General features: G+C 36.0%; 1 protein-coding gene across 5 annotated transcripts in view; it reads right to left on the bottom strand.

Annotated features, from left to right (window-relative positions):
* FANCC (FA complementation group C) overlaps positions 1 to 23,697 on the bottom strand; it is a 289,432-nt gene that overhangs the window by 50,677 nt on the left and 215,058 nt on the right. For all 5 annotated transcript variants that reach the window (XM_081236412.1, XM_081236414.1, XM_081236415.1 and 2 more), the window contains exon 7: positions 11,147 to 11,311. In XM_081236412.1, coding sequence (XP_081092538.1) covers positions 11,147 to 11,311 — 165 coding nt within the window. The remainder of the gene's footprint in view (positions 1 to 11,146; positions 11,312 to 23,697) is intronic.

The raw sequence follows: 23,697 nt of genomic DNA, 5'->3' as shown, positions 1-23,697 counted from the left end.
GATGTTGGAATTATCAGACTGGAAATTAAAAAGAACTATGATTAACATGCTAAGTGCTCTAATGGATAAAGTAGACAGCATGCAAGAACAGATGGGCAATGTAAGCAGAGAGATGGAAATACTAAGAAAGAACCAAAAAAGAAACATGAGAGATAAAAAAACACTGTAAAAGAAATGAAGAATGCCTTTGATGAGCTTATTAGTAGACTTGGTGGGAAAAGAAATTTCTGACCTAGAGGATATATGAATGGAAACCTTGAAATCTGAAAAGCAAAGATGACAAAGACTGAAACAAACCAGAAGAGAATTTCCAAGGGATGTGGCACAGCTACAAAATACAGCATATGTGTAATGGGTCTAACAGAAGAAGAAAGAAAGGTACAGAAGAAATATTTGAAATGATAATGACTGAGACTTTTCCCAAATTAATGTCAGACACCAAATCACAATTCCAGGAAGCTCAGAGAACACATGCAAGATTAATGCCAAAATCCTACACCTAGGCATATCATTTTGCAACTACCAAAAAAAAAATTAAAGATAAGGAAAAACCTTGAAAGAAGCCAGAGGAAAAGAAATATCTTACCTATAGAGGAACAGAGATAAGATTACATCCAACTTCTCAGAAACCATGCAAGCAAGCAGAGAGTAAAATGACATACAAAAGTGTTGAGAGAAAAAACCCACCATCTAGAATTCTGTACCCTGTGAAATTATTCTTCAAAAGTGGAGAAGAAATAAAGGCTTTCTCAGACAAATGGAAATTGAGAGGATCTGTTGCCAATACACCTGCTTTGTAAGAAATGTTGAAAGAAGTTCTTTAGAAAGAAGGAAAATAATATAGGTCAGAAACTCAGAACTACATGAAGAGCATTGAAGAAGAAATAACTGAAGACAAAATAAAAACTTTTATTTTTCCTATTCTTAATTGAGGTAACAGATAATTGTTCAAAAATAATAATATGAACAATGTACTCAATTATGTATGTTTATGTGTATGTATATGCTTACATATGCTGATATGTATGTGAAACGAATGACAGCAACGCTATAAGGAACGAGAGGGAGGAATTAGGATTATGTTGTTATTATAAGGTATTCACACTACCTGTGAAGTGGTGTAGTGTTACTTGAAAGTGGATTTGGATTAGCTGCCGATGTATATTGCAAACTCCAGGGCAAACACTAAAAAAGGTAAAAAAAAAGAAGTGTAACAAATATGCCAAGAAAGGAGATAAAATGAGATCACATAAAATGTTCAATTAGAACCACCAAAGGCAGAAAAAGGGTAGAAGACAAAAAGAGGAACAAATAGCAAGGACAACAAATATAAAGCAGTAATAAATATAATAGATATTAGTCCAACTATAACAATAATCACTTTGAACCTCAGTGGTCTAAATGCATCAATTAAAAGACTGAGATTGACAGAGTGGATCAAAACAAGACCCAACTATACCTTGTCTACAAGAAACCTATGTTAAATATAAAAGCACATATAGATTAAAACTAAATGGATGGGACTTCCCTGGTGGCACAGTGGTTAAGAATCCACCTGCCAATGCAGGGGACACTGGTTCAATCCCTGGTCTGGGAAGATCCCACATGCCGTGGAGTAACTAAGCCCATGCACCACAACTACTGAGCCTGCTCTCTAGAGCCCGTGAACCACAACTACTGAGCCCTCCTGCCACAACTACTGAAGCCCACATGCCTAGAGCCCATGCCGTGCAACAAGAGAAGCCACCACAATGAGAAGCATGCGCACTGCAATGAAGAGTAGCCCCCACTCACTGCAGCAAGAGGAAGCCTGAACATAGCAACAAAGACCCAGTGCAGCCAAAAATAAATAAATAAAATAAATTAAAAAAAAAAAGACAACAACTAAATGGATGGAGAAAATATACCACGCTAACACTAATCAAAAGAAAGCAGGAGTAGCTATATTAATTTCAAATACAGCAGACTTCAAAGCAAGGAAAGTTATCAGGAATATGTAGCTCATTACATAATGATAAAAGGGTTCAATTTTCCAAGAAGATATAACAATCCTTAACTTGTATGGGCCTAACAACAGACTGTCAAATTATGTGAGGAAAAAAACTAATAGAAGTGTAAAGAGAAACAGATGAATCTACTATCATAGCTAGAGACTTCAACATCCCTCTATCAAAAATAGACTAATCCAGCAGCCAGAAAATCTATAAGAACATAGCTGAATGCAACAAAACCATCAATCAAGTGAATATGATTGTCATCTATAGACTACTTTATCCAACCACAGCAGAACACACATTCTTCTTAAGCTCACATGGAACATTCACCAAGACAGACCATACTCTGGGCTATAAAACATACCTTAACAAATTTAAAAGAACAAAAGTCATATAATGTCTGTTCTCAGACCACAATGGAATTAAATTAGGAATCAATAACAGAAAGTTAACTTGAAAATCTCAAATTATGTGGAGATTTAATAACATAGTTCTAAGTAACACAAATCAAAGAAGAAACCTCCAGAGAAATTTAAAATTATTTTAAACTAAATGAAAATGAAAACATAACTTATCAAAATTTGTGGAATACAGTGAAGCAGTTCTTAGAGGGAAATTAATAGCACTGAATATATATTTAGAAAAAAAAGAAATATCTAAGATGAATAATCTAAGTTTCCAACTCAGGTAACTAGAAAAAGAAGAGCAAATTCAATCTAAAGTAAGTAGAAGAAAAAATAAAATTAGAGCTGAAATCAAATGAAAATGCAAACAGGAAATCAATAGAGAAAATAAATGAAACCAAAAGGTGGTTATGGAAAAGACCAATAAAATCAACTAGCCAGGCTAACTAAGAAAAAAGAGAGGGCACAAACTACTAACGCCAGAAATGAAAGAGGAGACATCACTGCAGATCCTAAGGCATCAAAAGGATAATAAATTAGTACTCTGAACAAGTTAATGCCAACAAATTTGATACCCTAAATGAAATGGACCAAATACTTGAAAGACACAATCTGCCCAAACTCACACAAGAAGAAAAAGACTAAATGAGTAGGCCTACATCTCTTAAAAGAAATGGAATGAATAAGTAATAATCTTTCAAAACAGAAAGCACCAGGCTTGGATGAATTCACTGGTGAATTCTACTAAACATTTAAGGACGAAATTATACCAATTCTTTACAATCTCTTTTGGAGGATAGACGCTGAGGGAATACTTCCTAACTCATTCTATGAGGCCAGAATTACACTGATACTGAAAGCAGACAAAGACATTACAAGCAAAGAAAACTTAGAGACCAATATCTCTGATGATCATAGATGCAAAAATTCTCAACAAAATACTAGAATCCAACAATGTATAAAGAATTAAATATCATGCTCAAGTGGAATTTGTCCCAGATATGCATGGCTGGTTCAACTTTTGAAAATCAATCAATTAATATAATTCATCACATCAATAGGCTAAAAGGAAAAATCACATGATCATATCAGTAAGTGCAGAAAAAGCATTTGATAAAATCCAAACCCATTCAATACAAAAACTTTCAGTAAACTAGGAATAGAGAGGCACTCCCTCAAATTGATAAAGAATATCTACAGAAACCCTACAACTAATAATCATAATAATTGTAAGAAACTTGAAGCTTGCCCACTGAGTTCAGGTACAAGTCAAAGATGTCCCCCTGCACCATACTTTTTCAACTTCATTATAAAGTCTAGCTAATGCAGTAAGAACAGAAAAGGAAATAAAAGCTACACAGATTGGGAAGAAAGAAAGAAAACTGTCGGGACTTCCCTGGTGGCGCAGTGGTTAAGAATCCGTCTGCCAATGCAGGGACATGGGTTTGAGCCCTGGTCCGGGAATATCCCACATGCCGTGGAGCAACTAAGCCCGTCCGGCACAACTACTGAGCCTGCGCTCTAGATCCCGTGAGCCACAACTACTGAAGCCTGTGTGCCTAGAGCCTGTGCTCCACAAGAAGCCCGCGCACTGCAACAGAGTAGCCACCGCTTGCCACAACTAGAGAAAGCCCACACAGCAACAAAGACCCAACGCAGCCAAAAATTTTTTTTAATAAAAATAAAAAAAATAAACAAATAAAACTGTCTTTGTTCACAGATTAACTGATTATCTATGTAGAAAATCCAAAATAACTGATAAAAAAAACTGGAACTAATAAGCAATTATAGAAAAGTAGCAGGATACAAATTAAAATACAAAAGCCAATCACCTTCTTATATACCAGCAGTGAACAAGTGGAGTTTGAAATTAAAAAGAAGATACCAAGTACCTCCCAAATTAAATAATTATGTATAAATCTTATAAAATATGTACAAGACCTAGATTAGAAAAAATACGAAACTCTGATGAACAAAATCAAAGAACTACATAAATGGAGGATATCCATGGATAGGAAGACTCAATATTGTCAAGATCTCAGTTCTTCCCAATTTGACCTATAGATTCAATGAAATCTCAATCAAAATCCCAACAAGTTATTTTGTGGATATCAACAAACCGATTTTAAAGTTTATATGGAGAGGCAAAAGACCCAGAATAGCCAATACAATATTGAAGAAGAGCAAAGCTGGAAGACTGACACCACCTGACTTCAAGATTTACACAAAGCTACAGTAATCAAGACAGTGTGATATTGATAAATAGACCACTGCAACAGACAGAGAGACCAGAAATAGACCTAAGTATAGTCAATTGATTTTTGATAAAGGAGCAAAGGTAATACAGTAAAGATTGTCTTTTCAACACATGGACATCCACATGCAAAAAATCTGATTCTAGACACTGACCTTATACCCCTCATAAGAATTAACTCAAAAATGGATCCTAAATCTAAATTTAAACTACAAACTATAAAACTCCTAGAAGATAACATAGGAGAAAACCTAGATGATTGAGTTTGGCGATGGTGATGACCTTTTAGATAAAAAAATATATATATACAATCCATGAAAGAAAGAATTCATAAGCTAAACTAATAAGAGAGAGAGAGAGAGAGACCTCAAATCTCAAATAAATAAAATTATAAATAAAAGAGGAAACATATTACAACTGACACCATACAAATACAAATGATCATAAGAGACTACTATGAAAAATTATACACCAACAAATTGGACAACCTAGAAGAAATGGATAAATTCCTATAAACATACAACCAACCAAGACTGAATCGTGAAGAAATAGAAAATCTGAACAGAATAATTACTAGCAAGGAGATTGAGACAGTAATCAAAACTTGCCAACAAAGTAAAGTCCAGCCAGATGGCTTCACTGGTGAATTCTACCAGACACTTAAAGAACTAATATCAATCCTCCTCAGTCTTCCAAAAAAATAGAAGAGGGAGAACACTTCCAAACTCATTTTATGAGGGCAGCACTACTCAGATACCAAAACCAGACAAGGATACCACAAGGAAGGATAATTACAGGTCAATATCCCTGACGAATATTGATGCAAAAATCTTCAACAAAATATTAGCAAAACAAATTCAACAATACATTAAAAAGATCACATACCATGACTGATATTGTGATTTATAATAAGATATGTATTTGGCCTTGGACCCCATTCCTGACACAGAGCTCCTAAAACCCTTGGAATTTCCTAAGTGAAGAGAGCTATTAAGGTATCTATTGTTATGTTAATGAGGTGACTTTTAGACTTCACCTAAGGGTAGGGGCTGGTTGCCAAGAGAACCAACCATGTGACTAGAAGATGGGAATTTTCAGTCCCATCCCACTAACCTCCAGGGAGGGGAGAAGAGTCTGGAGATTGAATCACTTGCCAATAGCCAATGGTTTAATCAGTCATGTCTATTAATGAAGCCTCCCTTAAAACCCAAAAGGATGGTGTTTGGAGAGCTTCCAGGGTGGTAAACATGTGGAGATCAGGTGAGAGTGGCACACCTTGAGAGGGCAAGAAAGCTCTGCACCCTTTCCCCCTACCTTGCCCTATGCATTTCTTCCATCTGGTTGTTGCTGAGTTACATCTTTTTATAATAAACCAGTAATCTAGAAAGTAAAATGTTTCCCTGAGTTCTGTGAGCCATTCTAGCAAATTAATCAAAGCCAAGGAGGGAGTTGTGGGAACCCCCAATTTGTAACTAGTTAGTCAGAAGCATAGGCAACAACCTGGGCTGGCAACTGCATCTGAAGTGGAAGGTGGTCTTGTGCAACTGGGCCCTTTACCTGTGCAATCTGATGCTATCTCTGATAATATCAGAATTGAGCTGAATTCTCGAATAGCCTGCTAATGTCAGAGAACTACTTGTTGGTGTGGGGAAACCTACACACACACACACACACACACACACACACACACACACACACACGTTGGAATTGGGTCCAGGGGCCTAATTTGTTGACCAAGTGGGATTTATACCTAGAATACAAGGATGGTTCAACACCCACAAATCAGTCAATGTGACATACCACATTAACAAACTGAAGGATAAAAAAAATCTTATCATCATCTCAATAGATGTAGAAAAAGCATTTGGCAAATTTCAATATCCATTTATGATGAAAACTCTCAAAAAAACAGGTATAGAAGGCAAATAGCTCAACATAGTAAAGGCCATATATGACAAGCACACAGCTGACATCATATTCAACAATGAAAAAGTGAAAGCTTTTCCTCTAAGAATGCCCACTCTTGCCGCTTTTATCCAACATAGTACTGGAAGCCCTAGCCAGAGCAATTAGGCAAGAAAGAGAAGTGAAAGGCATTCAAATCTGAAAAGAAGTAAAACTGTTTCTATTTGCACATGACAGGAGATACACACACAAACACACATACATACACACACACACACACACACCCTAAAGACTTCACCAAAAAACTGTTACAACTAATAAACAAATTCAGTAAAGTTGTAGGACACAAAATCAATACAAAAATCAACTGTGTTTCTAAACATTAACAATAAATTATCTAAAAAAGAAATTAAGAAAACAATCACATTTACAATTGCATCAAAAAGGCTAAAATACCTAGGAATAAATTTAACCAACGAGGTTAATGATCTGTTCACTGAAAACCATAAGACTTTGAGGAAAGAAACTGAAGAAGACACAAATAAATGAAAATATATACTGTGCTCATGGATTGGAAGACAATATTGTTAAAATGTCCACACTACCCAAAGCAATCTACAGATTCAGTGCAATCCCTATCAAAATTCTAATGCTATTTTTCACAGAGACAGAAGAAATAATCCTAAAATTTGTATGGAAACACAACCCTGAATAGCCAAAGCAATCCTGAGAAAGAAGAACAGGCTGGAGGTATCATAATTCCTGATTTCAAACTGTATTACAAAGCTATAATAATCAAAACAGTATGGTACTGGTATACACACATAGATCAGTATACACACACAGATCAGAACAGAGAGCCCAGAAATAAACTCACACATATATGAATCAACTAAGTTACAACAAAGGAGGCAAGAATATACAATGTGGATAGAATAGTTGCTTCAATAAATGATACTGGGAAAACTGAATAGCCACATGCAAAAAAATGAAACTGGACCCCTATCTTATACAAAACACAAAGATCAACTCAAAATGGATTAAGGAATTGAATGTTAAGACCTAAAACCATAAAACTCCTAAAAGAAAATATAGGGGATAAGAATGACATTAGTCTTGGCAATGACATTTTTGATTTGACATCAAAAGCAAAGGTGACAAAAGCAAAAATAAATAAGTGGGACTACATCAAACTAAAAAGCTTCTATACTGCAAAAAGCTTCTACACCATCAACAAAGTGAAACAGCAACCTACAGAAGGGAAGAAAATATTTGCAAATCATATGTCTGATAATGAGTTAATATCCAAAATATATGAAGAACTCATATAACTCAACAGAAAAAAAAACCCCAAACAATCTGATTAAAAAATGGGCAGAGCATCCAAATAAACATTTTTCCAAAGAAGATATGCAAATGCCCAACAGGTACATGAAAAGGTACTCAACATCACTAATCACCAGGGAAATGCAAATCAAAACCAAAATGAGATACCACCTCACACCTATTAGAATAGCTACCACCAAAAAGATAAGAGATAATAAGTGTTGATGAGAATGTGGAGAAAAGGGAAACCTTGTGCACAGTTGGTGGGAATGCAAATTGGTGCAGCCACTATGGAAAACAGTATGGTGGTTCTTCAAAAAATTAAAACTATAACTACCACATGATCCAGCAATCCCACTTCTGGGTATATATTCAAAGGAAATGAAAACAGGATATCAAATAGATATCTGCACTCCCATGTTTATTATGGTATATTCATAACAGCCAAGATATGAAAACAACCTAAGTGTCTATCAATAGATGAATAAGTAAAGAAGATGTAGTATATATATCTATATCTATATCTAGTTATATATATGCTATATATACATAGTGTGTGTGTATATATACACACATACACAAAATCGGCTATTATTTAGCCATGAGAAAGAAGGAAATCCTTGGCTGTGACAACATGGATGGATATTGAGGGCATTATGCTAAGTGAAATAAGTTAGAAAGAGAAACACAAGTATGATATCACTTTATGTGGAATCTAAAAAAGCTGAACTCATAGAAACAGAGACGAGAATGATGGTTATTAGGGACTGGGGGGTGGGAGAAATGGGAATATGTTGATCAAAAAGTACAAACTTCCAGTTATAAGTTCTGAGGATCTAATAATGTACAGGATGGTGATTATAGTCAATAATACTGTATTGCATATTTGAAAGTTGCTAAGAGAGTGGAACTTAAATGTTCTCATCACAAAAAAAGAAATGGTAATCCTGTGATGTGAGGGAGGTGTTAACTAACACTATGGTAGTAGTCATTTTGCAATATAAAAGTGTACATCTTAAACATATGCAATGTTATATGTCACTTATATCTCAAAAAAGCTGGGAAAAAATAAAACGTAATAAATTAATATAAATTCTGATATTTTCTCTTGTGCCTACATGGAAACATAACAAGAAGCAAGTGCATTTTTGTCTTATTTGGTAATAATATTAAACATTTTTTTAAACTTTCCTAAATTTTATCCAAATTATTGTAGATATAAATACATTTTATGTTTCATATATTTTTACAAATTTTATATAACATATTTTTAGATTTATTTTAGAATTTAATATTTTATTCAAAAATAAAATTTATTTATAATATATTTTCTTATATTAAAAATGGACCCCTGGCTTTACAAAGGAGAATTAAGAGATTTCTCATCTCACAGGTGTTTCATCAGGAAAAGATGAAATCAAAACGTCAGAGATTTCTCTGACTTGTGAGAATGGGACATCTACTCCAAAGTAATGCGCTAAACTGTAAATGAAAAACAAATATGAGGAAAGTTATTTTTCCCTTGGCTTTATAGATGTTAATAATTTACCTTACTGTGTCTTATTCAATAGAATGTTTTCAAATACTATTATAGTGCTAATTAATTGCAGCAGCAACTTGAGACCAATCATTCAGAATCTAAACAAAAAGGAATTAAATAATTCAAATGTGTATGTGATAAGTTGGTATTTCATCAACAGAACTGTACTTCTGCCTTAAAATTGAATCTCTAGATATGGCTGGACAAGTTGTGTTGCTTGTATTCATCTGGTATTAGCACCAACTAAGGACAGGGGATTTTTTATGTGAACTTGGCAATACACACATGTGTACAGAAATACCTGAAGTGCTGAATAACTATTTTGAATCTCATGGTTTTCCTAGAACAACTGTGTTGACATATGCATTCATAGTGCAAAAGCAATAGTGAGTAAAACTGCTATGCCTAACACAAATCAAAGCAGGGACAGTAGGCACTGTATTCTTTACTACTACAAACTCACAGTAAAAACACTGCCAGTTTCACATAAAAATGCATTTCACGAAAAATATTTATATAAAATATTGATTTCATTAAATTTTACCCTTGAGGATACTTCCAATTAAAAAAATTCTGTGTGGTGAAAAGGTATGCATAAAGCATTTCTGCTACATACCAAAAAACGATGATTGTCTAGAGGAGAAGCACTTGGGCAACTTGCTGAGCTATAAGATCAACTAGCCACTTTTTTCCTTCTTGGAAATTTACTTGAAAAAAATCACTGGCAGACAAACAATCGTTATTCAGACTTGAGTATTTGGCACATACTTTCTCAAAAATTAGAGAAGTGACCCTAGTACGCTAAGGAAAACAACTGACAGTATTTATAACCAATGATAAATTTGAGTTTTTAAGCTCAGAAATTAGAATCTTGGAAAATTTGCTTTCACCAATGTGAGCTTTACAGCTTCTCAACACTTATAAGACATTTCTGATGAGACTGGTGGTGAATGAATGTAAATTTTGGTAGTATAAAATGAAATATGTCAATGTTTGGAAGATCTGCCTAACTTAATGAACCAATATTTTCCAAATGAACCTTGTATGAAGCTATAAAATAAGATCCATTAAAGATGCAAGACAGACCAATTGGTTTTAATGTAACAGTATGAACAGCTCATTGATATAATTTCAGGTTCCACATTGCAACTAACCTTTAAAAAACCACCATTTTCAATTTTTGGTGAGGTATCCATGTTGAATATCCACAATTACCTGAGATGGCTATTAAAATATATCTTTAACAAGTACATATCTGTGTGAAGCTGGATTTTCTTCATATACCTCAACCAATAAAACATACTGCACCAGACTGAATACAGAAATATCTGTGAGAACCTAGCTGTCTTCTTTTAAGTCAAACAATAAAGAGGTTTGCAAAAATGTGAAAACAATGCCACTCTTGTCAGACAATTTTTTTCCTGGAAAAGGTCACTGTGTTTCATTAAAAATATGCTATTTGTATTAACATGTAATCAATTTATTGTTATTTTAAAATGAAGTGATAAATATTTTTTAAACTTTTGTTTTAATTTCAAATATGGTAAATATTGATAGACAAAACCCACATTTTTTAGAAAGCTCATTGAGATCCTCAATAGTTTTTAGGAATGTAAAGTGGTACTGAGACAAAAACATTTGAAAATTGCATTTCCAACATACTAAAGTATTCTAAGAAAAGGAAAAACAAAATTGGAGGATAAGGTAAATGGTCATCACTTACAGCAAAAAAGCCTCATTCACAGCATCACAGAACTCAGGCCAGAGCACTTCCTGAGGTTCACGTCCATGGTAGGTGAGCAGAGCCTCCACCAATGGTTCAAAATCTGGCAGAGTAACAAGTGGGACACAAACTCGTGACAGGGACCTTACTCGCTCAGGAGCCATTCTATAGAATAAATAAAATGAGAAATAAGTACCCAAATCTTAGAGCCACATGTACTGATAGTTAAAGGCATATAAAATCTTCATGTTAAAAAGGTCCATGACAGGTCACTTGCTTTGCCCCTCACATAAAAAGGGGTACCCTAACACCATCTATGAACTCTATTCTCTTACATAGTTCTCTAGGAAGAAACCCTTTAGCTGCACTTCCCATTTTGATCTCTCTCATTGTCAGGACTGTGGCTTAACCCTCTACAGGCACTTCCAGCTTACCATGCCCAAAATAGAACCTGAATTCCTTCCCCAAATGTTCTCTTCCGTCAGTGCTCCCTTATCTCATTTGCTCAAGCCCAAACCCTTGAAGTCCATCCTTGATTCCTCCTTTTTCTCTCCTGCCCCTTAACTGATCCACTGGTTAATACCATCAGTTCCTTTCATTACTTCTCTACACATCCATCACTACCCCCTAATTCACCATCACCTCCAGCCTGGGTTACTGTAGGATCCTCCTAATTTTCTCTCTGCTTCTGCCCTCACCTGCCTTGTCTATCATTGGAACAGGTCCAGACCCCTTAGAAATTCAGATCACTTCACTTGTCTGCTCAATGGCTTTCCACCTCACACAGAGAACAAGCCAAGTCTTACATTAGTTGCCAAGGCCTTCCATGGTGGGGCCCCCTCTGTTTCTCTGGCTTCATCTCTTTCCACTCTTACCTTGCCCATTCTGCTCTGGCCTTTCCAGCCTCTGACTACTCCAGATAAGGTCCTGTTGTTCATTCTGCCTGGAACACATGGTTAGCTCCTTCATCTCGTATAGGTTTCAGCTCAAATCTTGCTGTATGTAGGGGAGTTCCCTGACCATCCCATATAAATGCACTGGCTAATATGGTAGCAATCAGCCAGATATGGCAACTTAAATTAACTGGAATGAAATGAAACTTAAACTCCATTCCTCAGTTGCACTAGCACAGATCAAGAGTTCCAACAGCTACATGAGGCTAGTGGTTTACTGTATCAGACAATGCAAATTCACAAGGCTTGTCCATTACTGCAGAAAGCTCCACTGACAGCAGAGCTAAACATAGCAAGTGTCCTCTTATCTCACTGTGTTCTTCTTCTCTCTCTTACCCTGTTTTATTTTTCTTCACTGTACTTTTCATCACCTGACCTATAATGTATTTGCTTGTTTATTGTTCATGGTCTGTTTCTTCCTGCTAGGACTTCCACTCTGTAAGGGCAGGCACTTTTCCTATTTTGCTCACTCCTCTATTCCTAGTATGTAGGGACAACTCCTACTTATAGCTCCAGAAACAGATATTAAATGAATAAATGAACAGCTAGAAATCAGGAAAATGAAAGTTTGGGATGTATGCTATTAGATCATTCTCTAGGTATCTTCATATAAAACCATAAATCTACAAATTTAGTCTTTTTTGTGAAACACAAATGAAACCACAATATAGAACATACAGCTGTCACTCATTTTTTTTTTTACTTGCTGCCTATTATTAAAATATGTGTTTTGTGGGCCTTCCCTGGTGGCGCAGTGGTTGAGAATCTGCCTGCCAATGCAGGGGACACGGGTTCGAGCCCTGGTCTGGGAAGATCCCACATGCCACGGAGCAACTAGGCCCGTGAGCCACAACTATTGAGCCTGCGCGTCTGGAGCTTGTGCTCCGCAACGAGAGGCCTCGACAGTGAGAGGCCTGCGCACCGCGATGAAGAGTGGCCCCCGCTCGCCGCAACTAGAGAAAGCCCTTGCACGGAAACGAAGACCCAACAGAGCCAAAAATAAATAAATAAATAAATGTTAAAAAAAAAACTGCATAGGTTTAAAAAAAAAAATATGTGTCTTGTAATTTAACAATATCTCCATTTATGGGCATTTAGGTTGTTTCTAATTTTTCACTATGAAATACTGCTGCAGCAGTATCCTTGCACATGCCTGTTTGTGCCCCCATGTGAATATCTGCATATTGAATTGCTTTCCAAAAGACTACCAATTTACTTTTCTACCCCTGACAGTGATATTATTCTGGATTATTTTTATTTATTCCTAATCTGGGCAAAAATTATCCCATTGCTTTCATCTGCATTTCCCTGATATTTTTTGAGATTGAATATTTGTGTGTTACCCACTTGTATCTCTGCTTCAGTGAATTTGTTTTTAAAGTTTTGTATATTTGTCCTATTTATTCATCTAATAAATATTTTTTGAACCCTTACTATATTCAAACCTGTTTGCAGTGGTAGTGCTACAGAAGCAAAGACAAGGCAAAACTTAGTAATGAAAAGCATAAAATGCCAGATGATATCAAGTGCCATAATGAAAGTAAAGTACACTGAGGGGTAAGAGAGGGCAAGAATTTACTGAGGGGAGCATTTGAGCAGAGATCTAAAGGAAGTGTATGAACAAACCATATTTGTATGTGGGAGAAGAATGTCACAGGCAGATGCAAAGCAAACACGAAGGCCTGGAGTATCTAAGTACAACAGAGTCCGAGGTGGCAAGTCCAGAGTGAATGTGGGGCGGGAGGAGGAAGGCAGGTTTTGAAGAGACCAGTATTAAGAACTTGGGATGTTAGTCTTTTTTTTTTTAACTTATTTTTTAGTTTTATCAAACTTACAGATACAACTACCTTAAACAGTCAAATAGCTCTTCAAAGCTTATGAAAAAACAGCAGCTTTTGAACAAGCACTCCCACTCCCATTTTCTGATCTTAGAGGCAACCACTTTCAAGCCTAACTCATGCTTTAGATATTCAATATGTTGTTTTCTGTGGGTTTAGTGACTATTACTTGGCTTGCTTGTTTGATTTTTTCTCTTTTTTTTGGTACTGATATTATTTTAATGCTAAACTCCCACCCAAGTATGTAATCTCCTTGCAATACATTCAAACATATCTGATATTCTGCCATTTTCAACTTCTTATAAGAAATTTCTCCTAGAACCTTCTGACCTATTCCAACCTGAACAGGTTCCTTTTTACTCCCTCTGTACAGTTATCTTGGGACCTCTACCATAGGGATTTCCTTCACTTCTCTCCTGGATCCCATATCTTCTTCTTTCTTGGTTCATTCTTCTCACGTGAGAAAAGGTACAAGAGAGGTAAAGTATTTGAGACCTTGCATGTTTAAAAATATCAGTATTTTACTCTCATACTTGATTGATACTTTGGCAGATTATAGAATTCTGGTAATCTTTCTACAGAATTGTGAAAGTCTGGTTCTACTATCTTTTCAATTTCAGTGTTGTTCCTGAGAAGTCCCATGCTGTTATGAATCTTGACCCTTTATATAAGTCCTGTTTTTACTCCCTGGAGGCTTTTGGATATCCTCTTAGAAATTTCACATTGATGTGTCTTGGTATGGATTTATTTCTATTCATTGTGCTGGACATTCAGTGGACCTTAAATCTGGAAAGATCTTTTGAATTATTTCTTTGATGATTTCCTACCTATTCTCTTCTCCTTTCTCTCTTTCTGGGGATGCTGATTTTTTGGATATTGAACTTCCTGGACAGTTCTCTCTTATCTTTTCTTTCTTATTTTTCATCTCTTGGTCTTTTTGCTCTAGATTTTGAAAGAATTGTTCAACTTTACCTTCCAATCTTTTATTATGTTTTTAATTACCACTCTCTCAATATTAATTTCCAAGAACTATTTTCTTCATTTTCTGGATGTTTTTTTTGTTTGTTTGTTTTTTGCAGTACGTGGGCCTCTCACCGTTGTGGCCTCTTCCGTTGCGGAGCACACGCTCCAGACGTGCAGGCTCAGTGGCCATGGCTCACGGGCCCATCCGCTCTGTGGCATGTGGGATCTTCCCGGACTGGGGCACAAACCCATGTCCCCTGCATCGCCAGGCAGACTCTCAACCACTGCGCCACCAGGGAAGCCCTGGATGTTTCTTTTTTAAAAAAAACCCAGCATTCTGTTCCTTTTTTAAATTTTATTTGTCTTAGGACTCCTTTATTGATTTATTTTTTATTGAAGTATAGCTGTCGTACAATATTATGTAAGTTACAGGTGTACAATATAGTGACTCACAATTTTTAAAGGTTACACTCCATTTATAGTTATTATAAAATATTGGCTATATTCTCCAGGTTGTATAATATATCCTTGTAGCTTATTTTATACCTAATAGCTTGTATCTCTTACTCCCCTACTCCTATATTGCCCCTCTCCCCTTCCATCTCCCCCTGGTAACCACTAGTTTGTTCTCTATATCTGTAAGTCTAGCATTCTGCTCTTGTTTAGTGGATATAATATTACCTTTTATTTTAATAGGGACTTTTTTTTTTTTGTGGCTGAGTTGGGTCTTAGTGGCGACATGCAGGAACTTTTTGTTGCGGCACGTGGGCTTCTCTCTAGTTGTGGTGTGAGGGTTGTTTTTTTTTCTCTCTTTGTGGCGCAGCAGGCTCCAGAGCACGTGGGCTCTGTAGTTTGGGGCACGTGGCTCTCTAGTTGAGGCAGGCAGGCTCAGTAGCTGTGGCGCACGGGCTTAGTTGCCCTGTGGCATGTGGGATCCTAGTTCCCCGAGCAGGGATTGAAACCACATCCCCTGCATTGGAAGGTGGATTCTTTACCACTGGACCACCAGGGAAGTCCCTTAATGGGGACATTGATATGAATTTATTTTAGATGATCTTTTCTTTAAATAATCTTTTTTTCTTTATTTTTACTGGTTTCTACTTTCAATACTATATGCTTAATATATTTCCTTAAATATGTAGTGACCATTGCCCATCATCTTTATTTTTAAACACCATATATATATATATATATATATATATATATACACATATATATAAATTTATTTTATATTACTTAACACTTTCAAGAACCTTTATTGAAACCAACATTCAAATAGTATCCCAAGGGTGAAATTCGGTTTCAGCAAAACCAATTTAACCATTTCAAATATATATAAAAACATTTAAAAATTAATCTTGTTAAAGGTGATCATTTCTCCTTCCCCCATTTTATCTTCTATACTTCACTGCACCAAATAAACAGGGAAGGCTCTGTTCAATCATCTGCACTAAAAAAAAAAAAAAAAAAAAAAAGAAGAAAAAGAAAAGGGAAAATCGCATTTTGACTAGTGCCAAATATCAGAAATCACATCAAATCAGAGTGTAATTATAGGCTTAATGTGTTATAACTAAGGCTTTTGATACTACGGTCCACAAACCCAATGTGAATTTCCACCATTTTAAGGGCTCCCATAGCTTGACTTTGCTGGACTAAAAGGCACAGGGGCCGTTACCTATGATAAATGAAGTGATGCAATACTTTTGGAAAAGTAGCAACGGGTAGTAACTTAAGGGTTTACTTCCAATTATTTCAGCAATAGTCTGGCTTGACCAGCCTGAGAAAGATTACATTTCTGGTTCTTGTTTCTGAGTTGGGCCCAAAGAGGTGAGCTGCTGGTGGAACAGAAGGTACGGCCTGTCATCGTATATTTAACAGTCAGGCACTAAAAACCCAGTAGTGAGTAATATGTGCATGGGTGGGGAAAGGTGACTGTGATCTTCACTACAGGACAGTAGTTTTTAGACTTTTTGAGTTTCAAAAACCCTTAAAGATTACTGAAAGACCAAACAGCTTTTGTTTCTGAGGTCATAACTATTGATACTCATATTTGGAATTAAAACAAAGACACCTACAAGTATTTATCAATTCACTAAAAGTAACAATAACAAATCCATTAGGTATTAACATGAATAACATTTTTGTTGAAAAATTACTATATTTTACAAAACAAAAATATTTAGTGAGAAGAGTGGCCCTCTTTTTTTTTAATTCTTGGTAAAACTGGATCTCTTAGTTACTTGATTCTCAATGGAAAGTTCTTTTATTTTTTAAAATGTATTTATTTCATTTATTTATTTTTGGCTGCGCTGGGTCTTCGTTGCTGCTAGCGTGCTTCCTCTAGTTCCAGTGAACAGGGGTTACTCTTTGTTGCAGTGCATGGGCTTTTCATTGCGGTGGTTTCTCTTGTTGCAGAGCACGGGCTCTAGGCACACGGGCTTCAGTAGTTGTGGCTTGAGGGCTCTAGAGCGCAGGCTCAGTAGCTGTGGAGCACGGGCTTATTTGCTCTGTGGCACATGGGATCTTCCCGGACCAGGGCTCAAACCCGTATCTCCTGCATTGGCAGGTGGATTGTTAACCACTGCGCCACCAGGGATGCCTGGCACTCTTTTATATGTTTGCAATTTTCTTTCCTATATAGCTTGAAAGAAGACAGCTGGATTCTTGTATTTACTTCTGCATTTAATTTGTTGCAATACGTTTCTTTTGGTTGAACTATATGGAGAGTCTAGCCCCACATAGATATGTAGTTTTAAAAGGCAGGAGTATTATAATAGCTTCTTCACACAATTACACATATTCTCCTTTGATACTACACCAAAATTTATCAAGCACTGCTCACCCTTTTTCCTCCAAGCCTATCTAGGAATGCAGGTAGAGCTGCCTGCCATAGGTCTAGGGGGTTGGTGATGGGTGGCCTCTACCATGAGAAGGGCTGAAATTATCCACAATTTACTGGCCAAGCCTTACCCTGAAAGCTCAAAGTCCTCAAACAGACTAGAGTACTAAAATAGTTACATCAAACAGATCCTGTCAATGAAATTTTTGTCTAGGTGAAGAGATGGATTCCTGGTACTTCATAATCCACCATCTTCCTTGACACCCCTTTTGATCTCCATATTAAAAGTTAAAAATAAAAAACCCACTTTTCTTACGTTCCATTTCTTTGTCCTTTTGTATTATATCCTAGGAGAACTACTCAGCTCAATCTTTGGAGTCACTGTTTGTTAATATTTAGCTTTATCTCCTATTCATAAACTCAATAAACTCCTGTTTATTGAATTTTCTTTTTTTTCCCCCGTAAGTCTCTTTAGAAAAAAACTCAGCTTATTCCTACTTCAAGGATTTGATCGTTCCTCTTACTATTCTTAAGATAATTAATTATTCATTTTTTATTTAAAAAATCCATTTGCTTGTCCTTGGGAACGCATATAATTGGTACATTTGCATTTTCTGTTTGTTGCATTTGGTTCATTTTTCCCTTATGGGGTCAACTTTTCATGAACGTCTGGTGATTTTCATTTATTTGCTCTTCCTGGCATTTGGGGTTCCATGTTAGTCTCTCCGGGAGTGCTCTGTTCAGTGCAGCCCGCCTCCAGCACCTGGTCAAGGGTCAGGACGTGGTGCTGGCCGGGGGTGCCAGTAAATTGCATTCTGGGCGTTAGAGCGTCCCCACACTGCTGGGAGTTGACAGCCATCCGGTACTTGTTCTCCTCCAAAGCTTCCTCCCCCATTCTTGTGGGAAACAGGACACTTTTGTTATCTCTTTTTTGGGGGCAGCAGATGAGTTGGAGGAGTGTATGAGGGACTAGTCAGCTGGCTGCCATTACTGCAGTACTCTTAACAGGTATCTTGTTGGCTGCCATGTACCCTCCTACTCCTTGAATCCACCCCCAAAGTAACCCTCTTGCAAACTTTCTGGGATGTGATATTTGCCTTAAAAAATATCCCACTACCAACCATTTTAAGCCTTTCTCACAGTTTGTGGGTCATCAAAAGCCTCCCTTATTTCACAATATTATATATTTAATTGTTAAAATTTCCCTGTAATTTCTAGAGGTTGGAAGCATAAAAAGAATGCTAGGACATTCAGGTGCTTAGTTCATCACTTGACTTAATTTTTTAAATTACATTTTCATCTTAATCTCCTGGCTAGACTATTAGAGTTGCTATTCCTCATAGGTCTTGCACTTAGTCTTTAGGGTCTGTCCAAGTTCTCTACAGCAGAGCTACTCAAAGTATGGTCCTGGGAATCAGCAGTATCAGCATCCTTGGGAGTAAGGCCAAGAAAACTGTTTACATTTTTCCAGGGGAATCTTATACACATTGAAGTTTGAGAAATACTGCTCTACACTTTAATAGCAGTCCCCAGAACTAGATATCAATCTCTAGCAATAATCTGAATACTTTAAGGAAACATGATAGAACTGCATTTCAGGTTATAGTTTTATTAATTAATTCCTACAAATTATTAGTTTAGCTGCATTATTTTCTTGATAATCAGGAGTAAAATTCTCATAGAGATAATTTTTTTGTCAAACGACACAATGATATCTTCTTTTGTGTAAACAGTTTGCCTTTTCTCTTTAAATATTCACCCTAAAACTCACTTCTTGTTCTTTACCACTTTCCTAAATGACTGAGGTCTCTTCAACTGCATTTATCTTCCACAGTGCTCTATCATCTTTCTCTAACTTACCATCTAGGTGGTTTCAGACCTAAAATTAATTCATGTGTTTTTGAGTCTATCATCTAAGTTGTTAACAAAAAGACATATTTATCTTGAGTTGTAAATACCTTAAATTTTTGGAATATATGAGCTTACTGGGTAGGATAAGAGAAGGGAAAGTTGTGTTTGATGTAGGATGCTTTTTTGTGTGCATATTTTGCACAGAATCTAGCAGAATATTTTGCATAGAGCAAGGGCTCTATGAATGTTTGAGAAATTGAAAAATATGCCTGAGAATTACATGCACTCATAATAAATCCAGAACTCTGAAATACAGGAGGACAGAGATGGTGATCTTGCCTCCAAAGCCTTGACTCATCAGTCCTCCTCTTTAAAAGACCTATACGTACAACTTTTCTCTCATTATCTTAAAAAAAAGGAAGAGAGTCAGAGACTATCACTGGTGACTGAATGGGTGGACAAGAGGACCTCAGCACCAAGGGCATTTATCAAGCACTGAAGCTTATGGGCTGCAGATTGTATCTCTCCTTAGACTGAAAAAAATCCAAGATAATTTTTCTGAAAAATTCTAAAGTCTCCGGTAAACTGAGGTAGCTCTTGGTTCTACCAAAATGCAGGCAGGCCAAATGATAATCTTCTGAAGGGCTGCAAAGTGCTCACAGCCTTCAAGGCTCCCTCTTTTGGCAGAAGCTTGCCAGAGAGCAGAGATCCAACTTCAACCAGAGTTACGCAATGTTTTCCAGACTGGATTACACTAAGCATTAGGTCTTGACTGATTGCCAGAGCAGCACTTCCAAATGATTTCTGCACAAGAATTCAACTACAGAAGGCTCAATGGTAACCATATACTGCTGGAGACATCCTTCCTATGTGGTTGTACTGAAGTTTCCAAACCATCTGCAGCAAACCATAGAACTACAAGATAAACTGATGATGCTCAGAAAGTCCACAATGTTGCTCCTTCTAGACAGTTTATAGCAAAGAGCAAGAGAGATTTTAAACATTCTGTCATTGGATTGTTGATTTTACTTGGTGGCAAGTGAAACTCTATTTAAAGCACTATGACAAGACCGTTTATCAGGCGTCTAGAAATAATGCAAAAAGAACCAAACAGATTTTCCTAATTTCTCCTTTTGTTCCACTGACAATTTATGCATTGACGTTATTACATTAATTTCTGTATTTTCTATGAGGCTTTCAAATCTTTTGAAATGAACTTTAAGCATTCAAGTGGCAAAAAGAAAAAAAGTGTAGAAACCCTCTATAAAAAAACAAACCCCAGAAAAAAAGCAGTATAGCATCATTTATAAGCAATTTAAGTTTGAGAGTCTTTTGGTTGTTTTAACATTTGAAGCCATACAAGTAGAAGGAAAGTAATGATAAAACTCAAGTTTCATAAATAATAGGAATATCTGGATTCAAGTGTATCAGAAAGTAGTTTTGCCCACCATGCTGTATTCAAATTAAATTTTTTAATTAAAAATGTACAGATAACTTCAGATACATAGTTCGATGAACATATTATTATGATACATATTTTAATTATTATAACCTATTACAGCAACAACTGTAATGGCTCCAGCATGTTTGGCAGCTCTTTCAAATATTATCATGATGCCATTCCACTAACTTTCCACTAACTCATTTCACAAGACCAGTTCCTACCCAAGACAAGAGAACACACTTGGTTCAATTTATAATTCACTAGAGAACTGTAGACTTAAGAGTTCTGAGTCTCACACAAGGTTTTACGGACCCGGGTCTTTTCTGGAGGTAGAAGAGAACTTCCTGGTTTTAGGTCTTAAAAGTAGGATTTTCAAAGCTCTCGCTCTCTTTATGAGACTCAAAAAGTATATTGGGTATCTAATTCCTTTCTAAATTCAACCTTCTGGTAAGTATAAATGAACCTAATCCAAGAGATTGAATTTCCCTAAAAACACAACACATTCAGAAAAATATCCACAAGAAGTTTCTCTGGTTGAATTCTAAAATTCTCTCTAAAAAGGAAAAAAAAAAAACTCCAAAGAAAACATCATTCAATAGAGCAAATTAGGAATGTATCGATGTGTCAGTGTCTAGAGGACATTCTATTAGCACAGGCATCTCGTATTCTTGGTAAATTCAGTTAAGAATTTTACTAATTAAATCACAGATTTGCCTTGACTAAGAATGCTCTAAACTACTAACCAAATTAATCACCATTTTATCCTTGCTGCTACTGCCAGCTGGGGTGCCAGCATGGACTCCCTTCAGTGCACTTTGCTCTGCGCCAGGAAATTTGTCCATGTTGTTTTTAAAAAACAAGTATCCTTAATGAAGAAACAGTCATGAATTTGGAAATGAACCTGCCCCACAAAATGGCCCAATCTGGTACAAACGGAGCCTCAGCTATAAAGAGAGGATCTGCTAATATCTTCCAGCAGGCTCTCCTGGTTGTGGTCAGCAGAGTTCAGACACTTTTCTGAACTGCTGTCCTCTCTTGTCCAAAACTGAGAACAAGAAAAGCACAAATAATTCTGAGAAAAAAGTCTGAAGAGACCAGTATAATTAAATAATGGATAGAGTGCAAAAATATGTAAATAAAGGGGAAAATTGCAGAGAGGAATACATACTAAGCTATCTAAGGCTGATTAAAGATGATTATTTTTTCATGAACTACACCTGCTATTTTGGAAACAAGACCTGGAGGCAGGAAATCATTTCTTTATTTTGAATATTATCTAATTTTTAGCATTTTACTAGGTAACACTGCATTTTTGTTTTTAAAAGTTTAATTATAAAATACTTATGACATATACAAAAACATAGAGAACTATTAAACATCAACTGTATACCTACTGCCCAGATCTTAAAATGCTAACATTTTATTAATATTTATATTTTATGTTTTAAGAAATAAAATGTTTCAATTACAGTTGAAACACCTTTCTTCTCATTCCATTTCCTCTTCCAGGAGTTAGCACTCCCCTAAAATGGTGCAGATCATTTCTGAATAGTTTTAACACTTTTACTTTATATGTAAGTATTGTTTTGAGTGTTTTGAAATTTTGTGTAAGTAATGACATATTACAGATATCTTTTTGCAACTTCACTGCTAGTCTGTTCCATGGGTCTACATGTCTGGCTTTATGCCAGTAGCAAATTGTTTTGATGAATGTAGTTTTGAATTATGTTTTGAAATCATGGAGTATGAAGCCTCTAGTTTTGTTTTTCTTTTCAAGATTGTTTTAGTTTTTTGGAGTCCTTTGAGATGCTACATGAATTTTAGGATGTTTTTCTATCTCTGCAAAAGAAGAATGCCATTTGGATTTTGACAGAATTGCATCACACCTATAGACTGATTGGGTTGTATGGATATTTTAACAATATGGAGTCTTCTAATACATGAACACAGGATGCCTTACCATTTATTTGTGTCATATTTAATTTCTTTCATTAATGTTTTGTAGTTTGCAGTGTGCAAGTCTTTTACTTCCTTAAGTTTATTCCTAAACATTTTTTCTTTTTGACGCTACTGTTAATGGGATTGTTTTTTAAATTTCCTTTTTGGATTGCTCATCGTTAGTGTATAGAAACAAAACTGATTTTTGAGTGTTGATTCTGTGTCCTGTAATTTTGCTGAATTCATTTTTTAGTTCTAACCATTTTCTTGTGGAGTCTTTAGGGTTTTCTGCATATAAGATCATGTCATCTATAAACATACATCACCTTACTTTTTCCTTTTATACTTGAATGGCTTTTATTTCTTTGTCTTGCCTAATTGCTCTGGCCAAGACTTCAGTACTATGTTGAAAACAAGTGGTGAGACAGGGTATCTTTGCTTCCTGGTTTTCAAAAAAAAGCTTTCAATCTTTCACCAGTGAGTCTGATGTTAGCTGTGGGCCCTTTACATATGGTCTTTATTATGGTTGAGGTAGTTCCCTTGTTCCTAGTCTGTTGAATGTTCTTATCATGAAAGGGTATTGAATTTTATCAAATAATTTTTCTGTATCAATGGAAATTATTGTGTGATTTTGTCCATCATTCCGTTAATATGGTGTATTACACTGATTAATTTTTGTATGTTGAACCATCCTTGCATGCTAGGAATAAATCCCACTTGGTCAT

This window comes from Mesoplodon bidens (genome assembly GCF_964165515.1).
Source record: "Mesoplodon bidens genome assembly, chromosome: 6".
Lineage (NCBI taxonomy): Eukaryota > Metazoa > Chordata > Mammalia > Artiodactyla > Ziphiidae > Mesoplodon > Mesoplodon bidens.
This window is presented reverse-complemented; position numbering and strand designations above follow the sequence as displayed.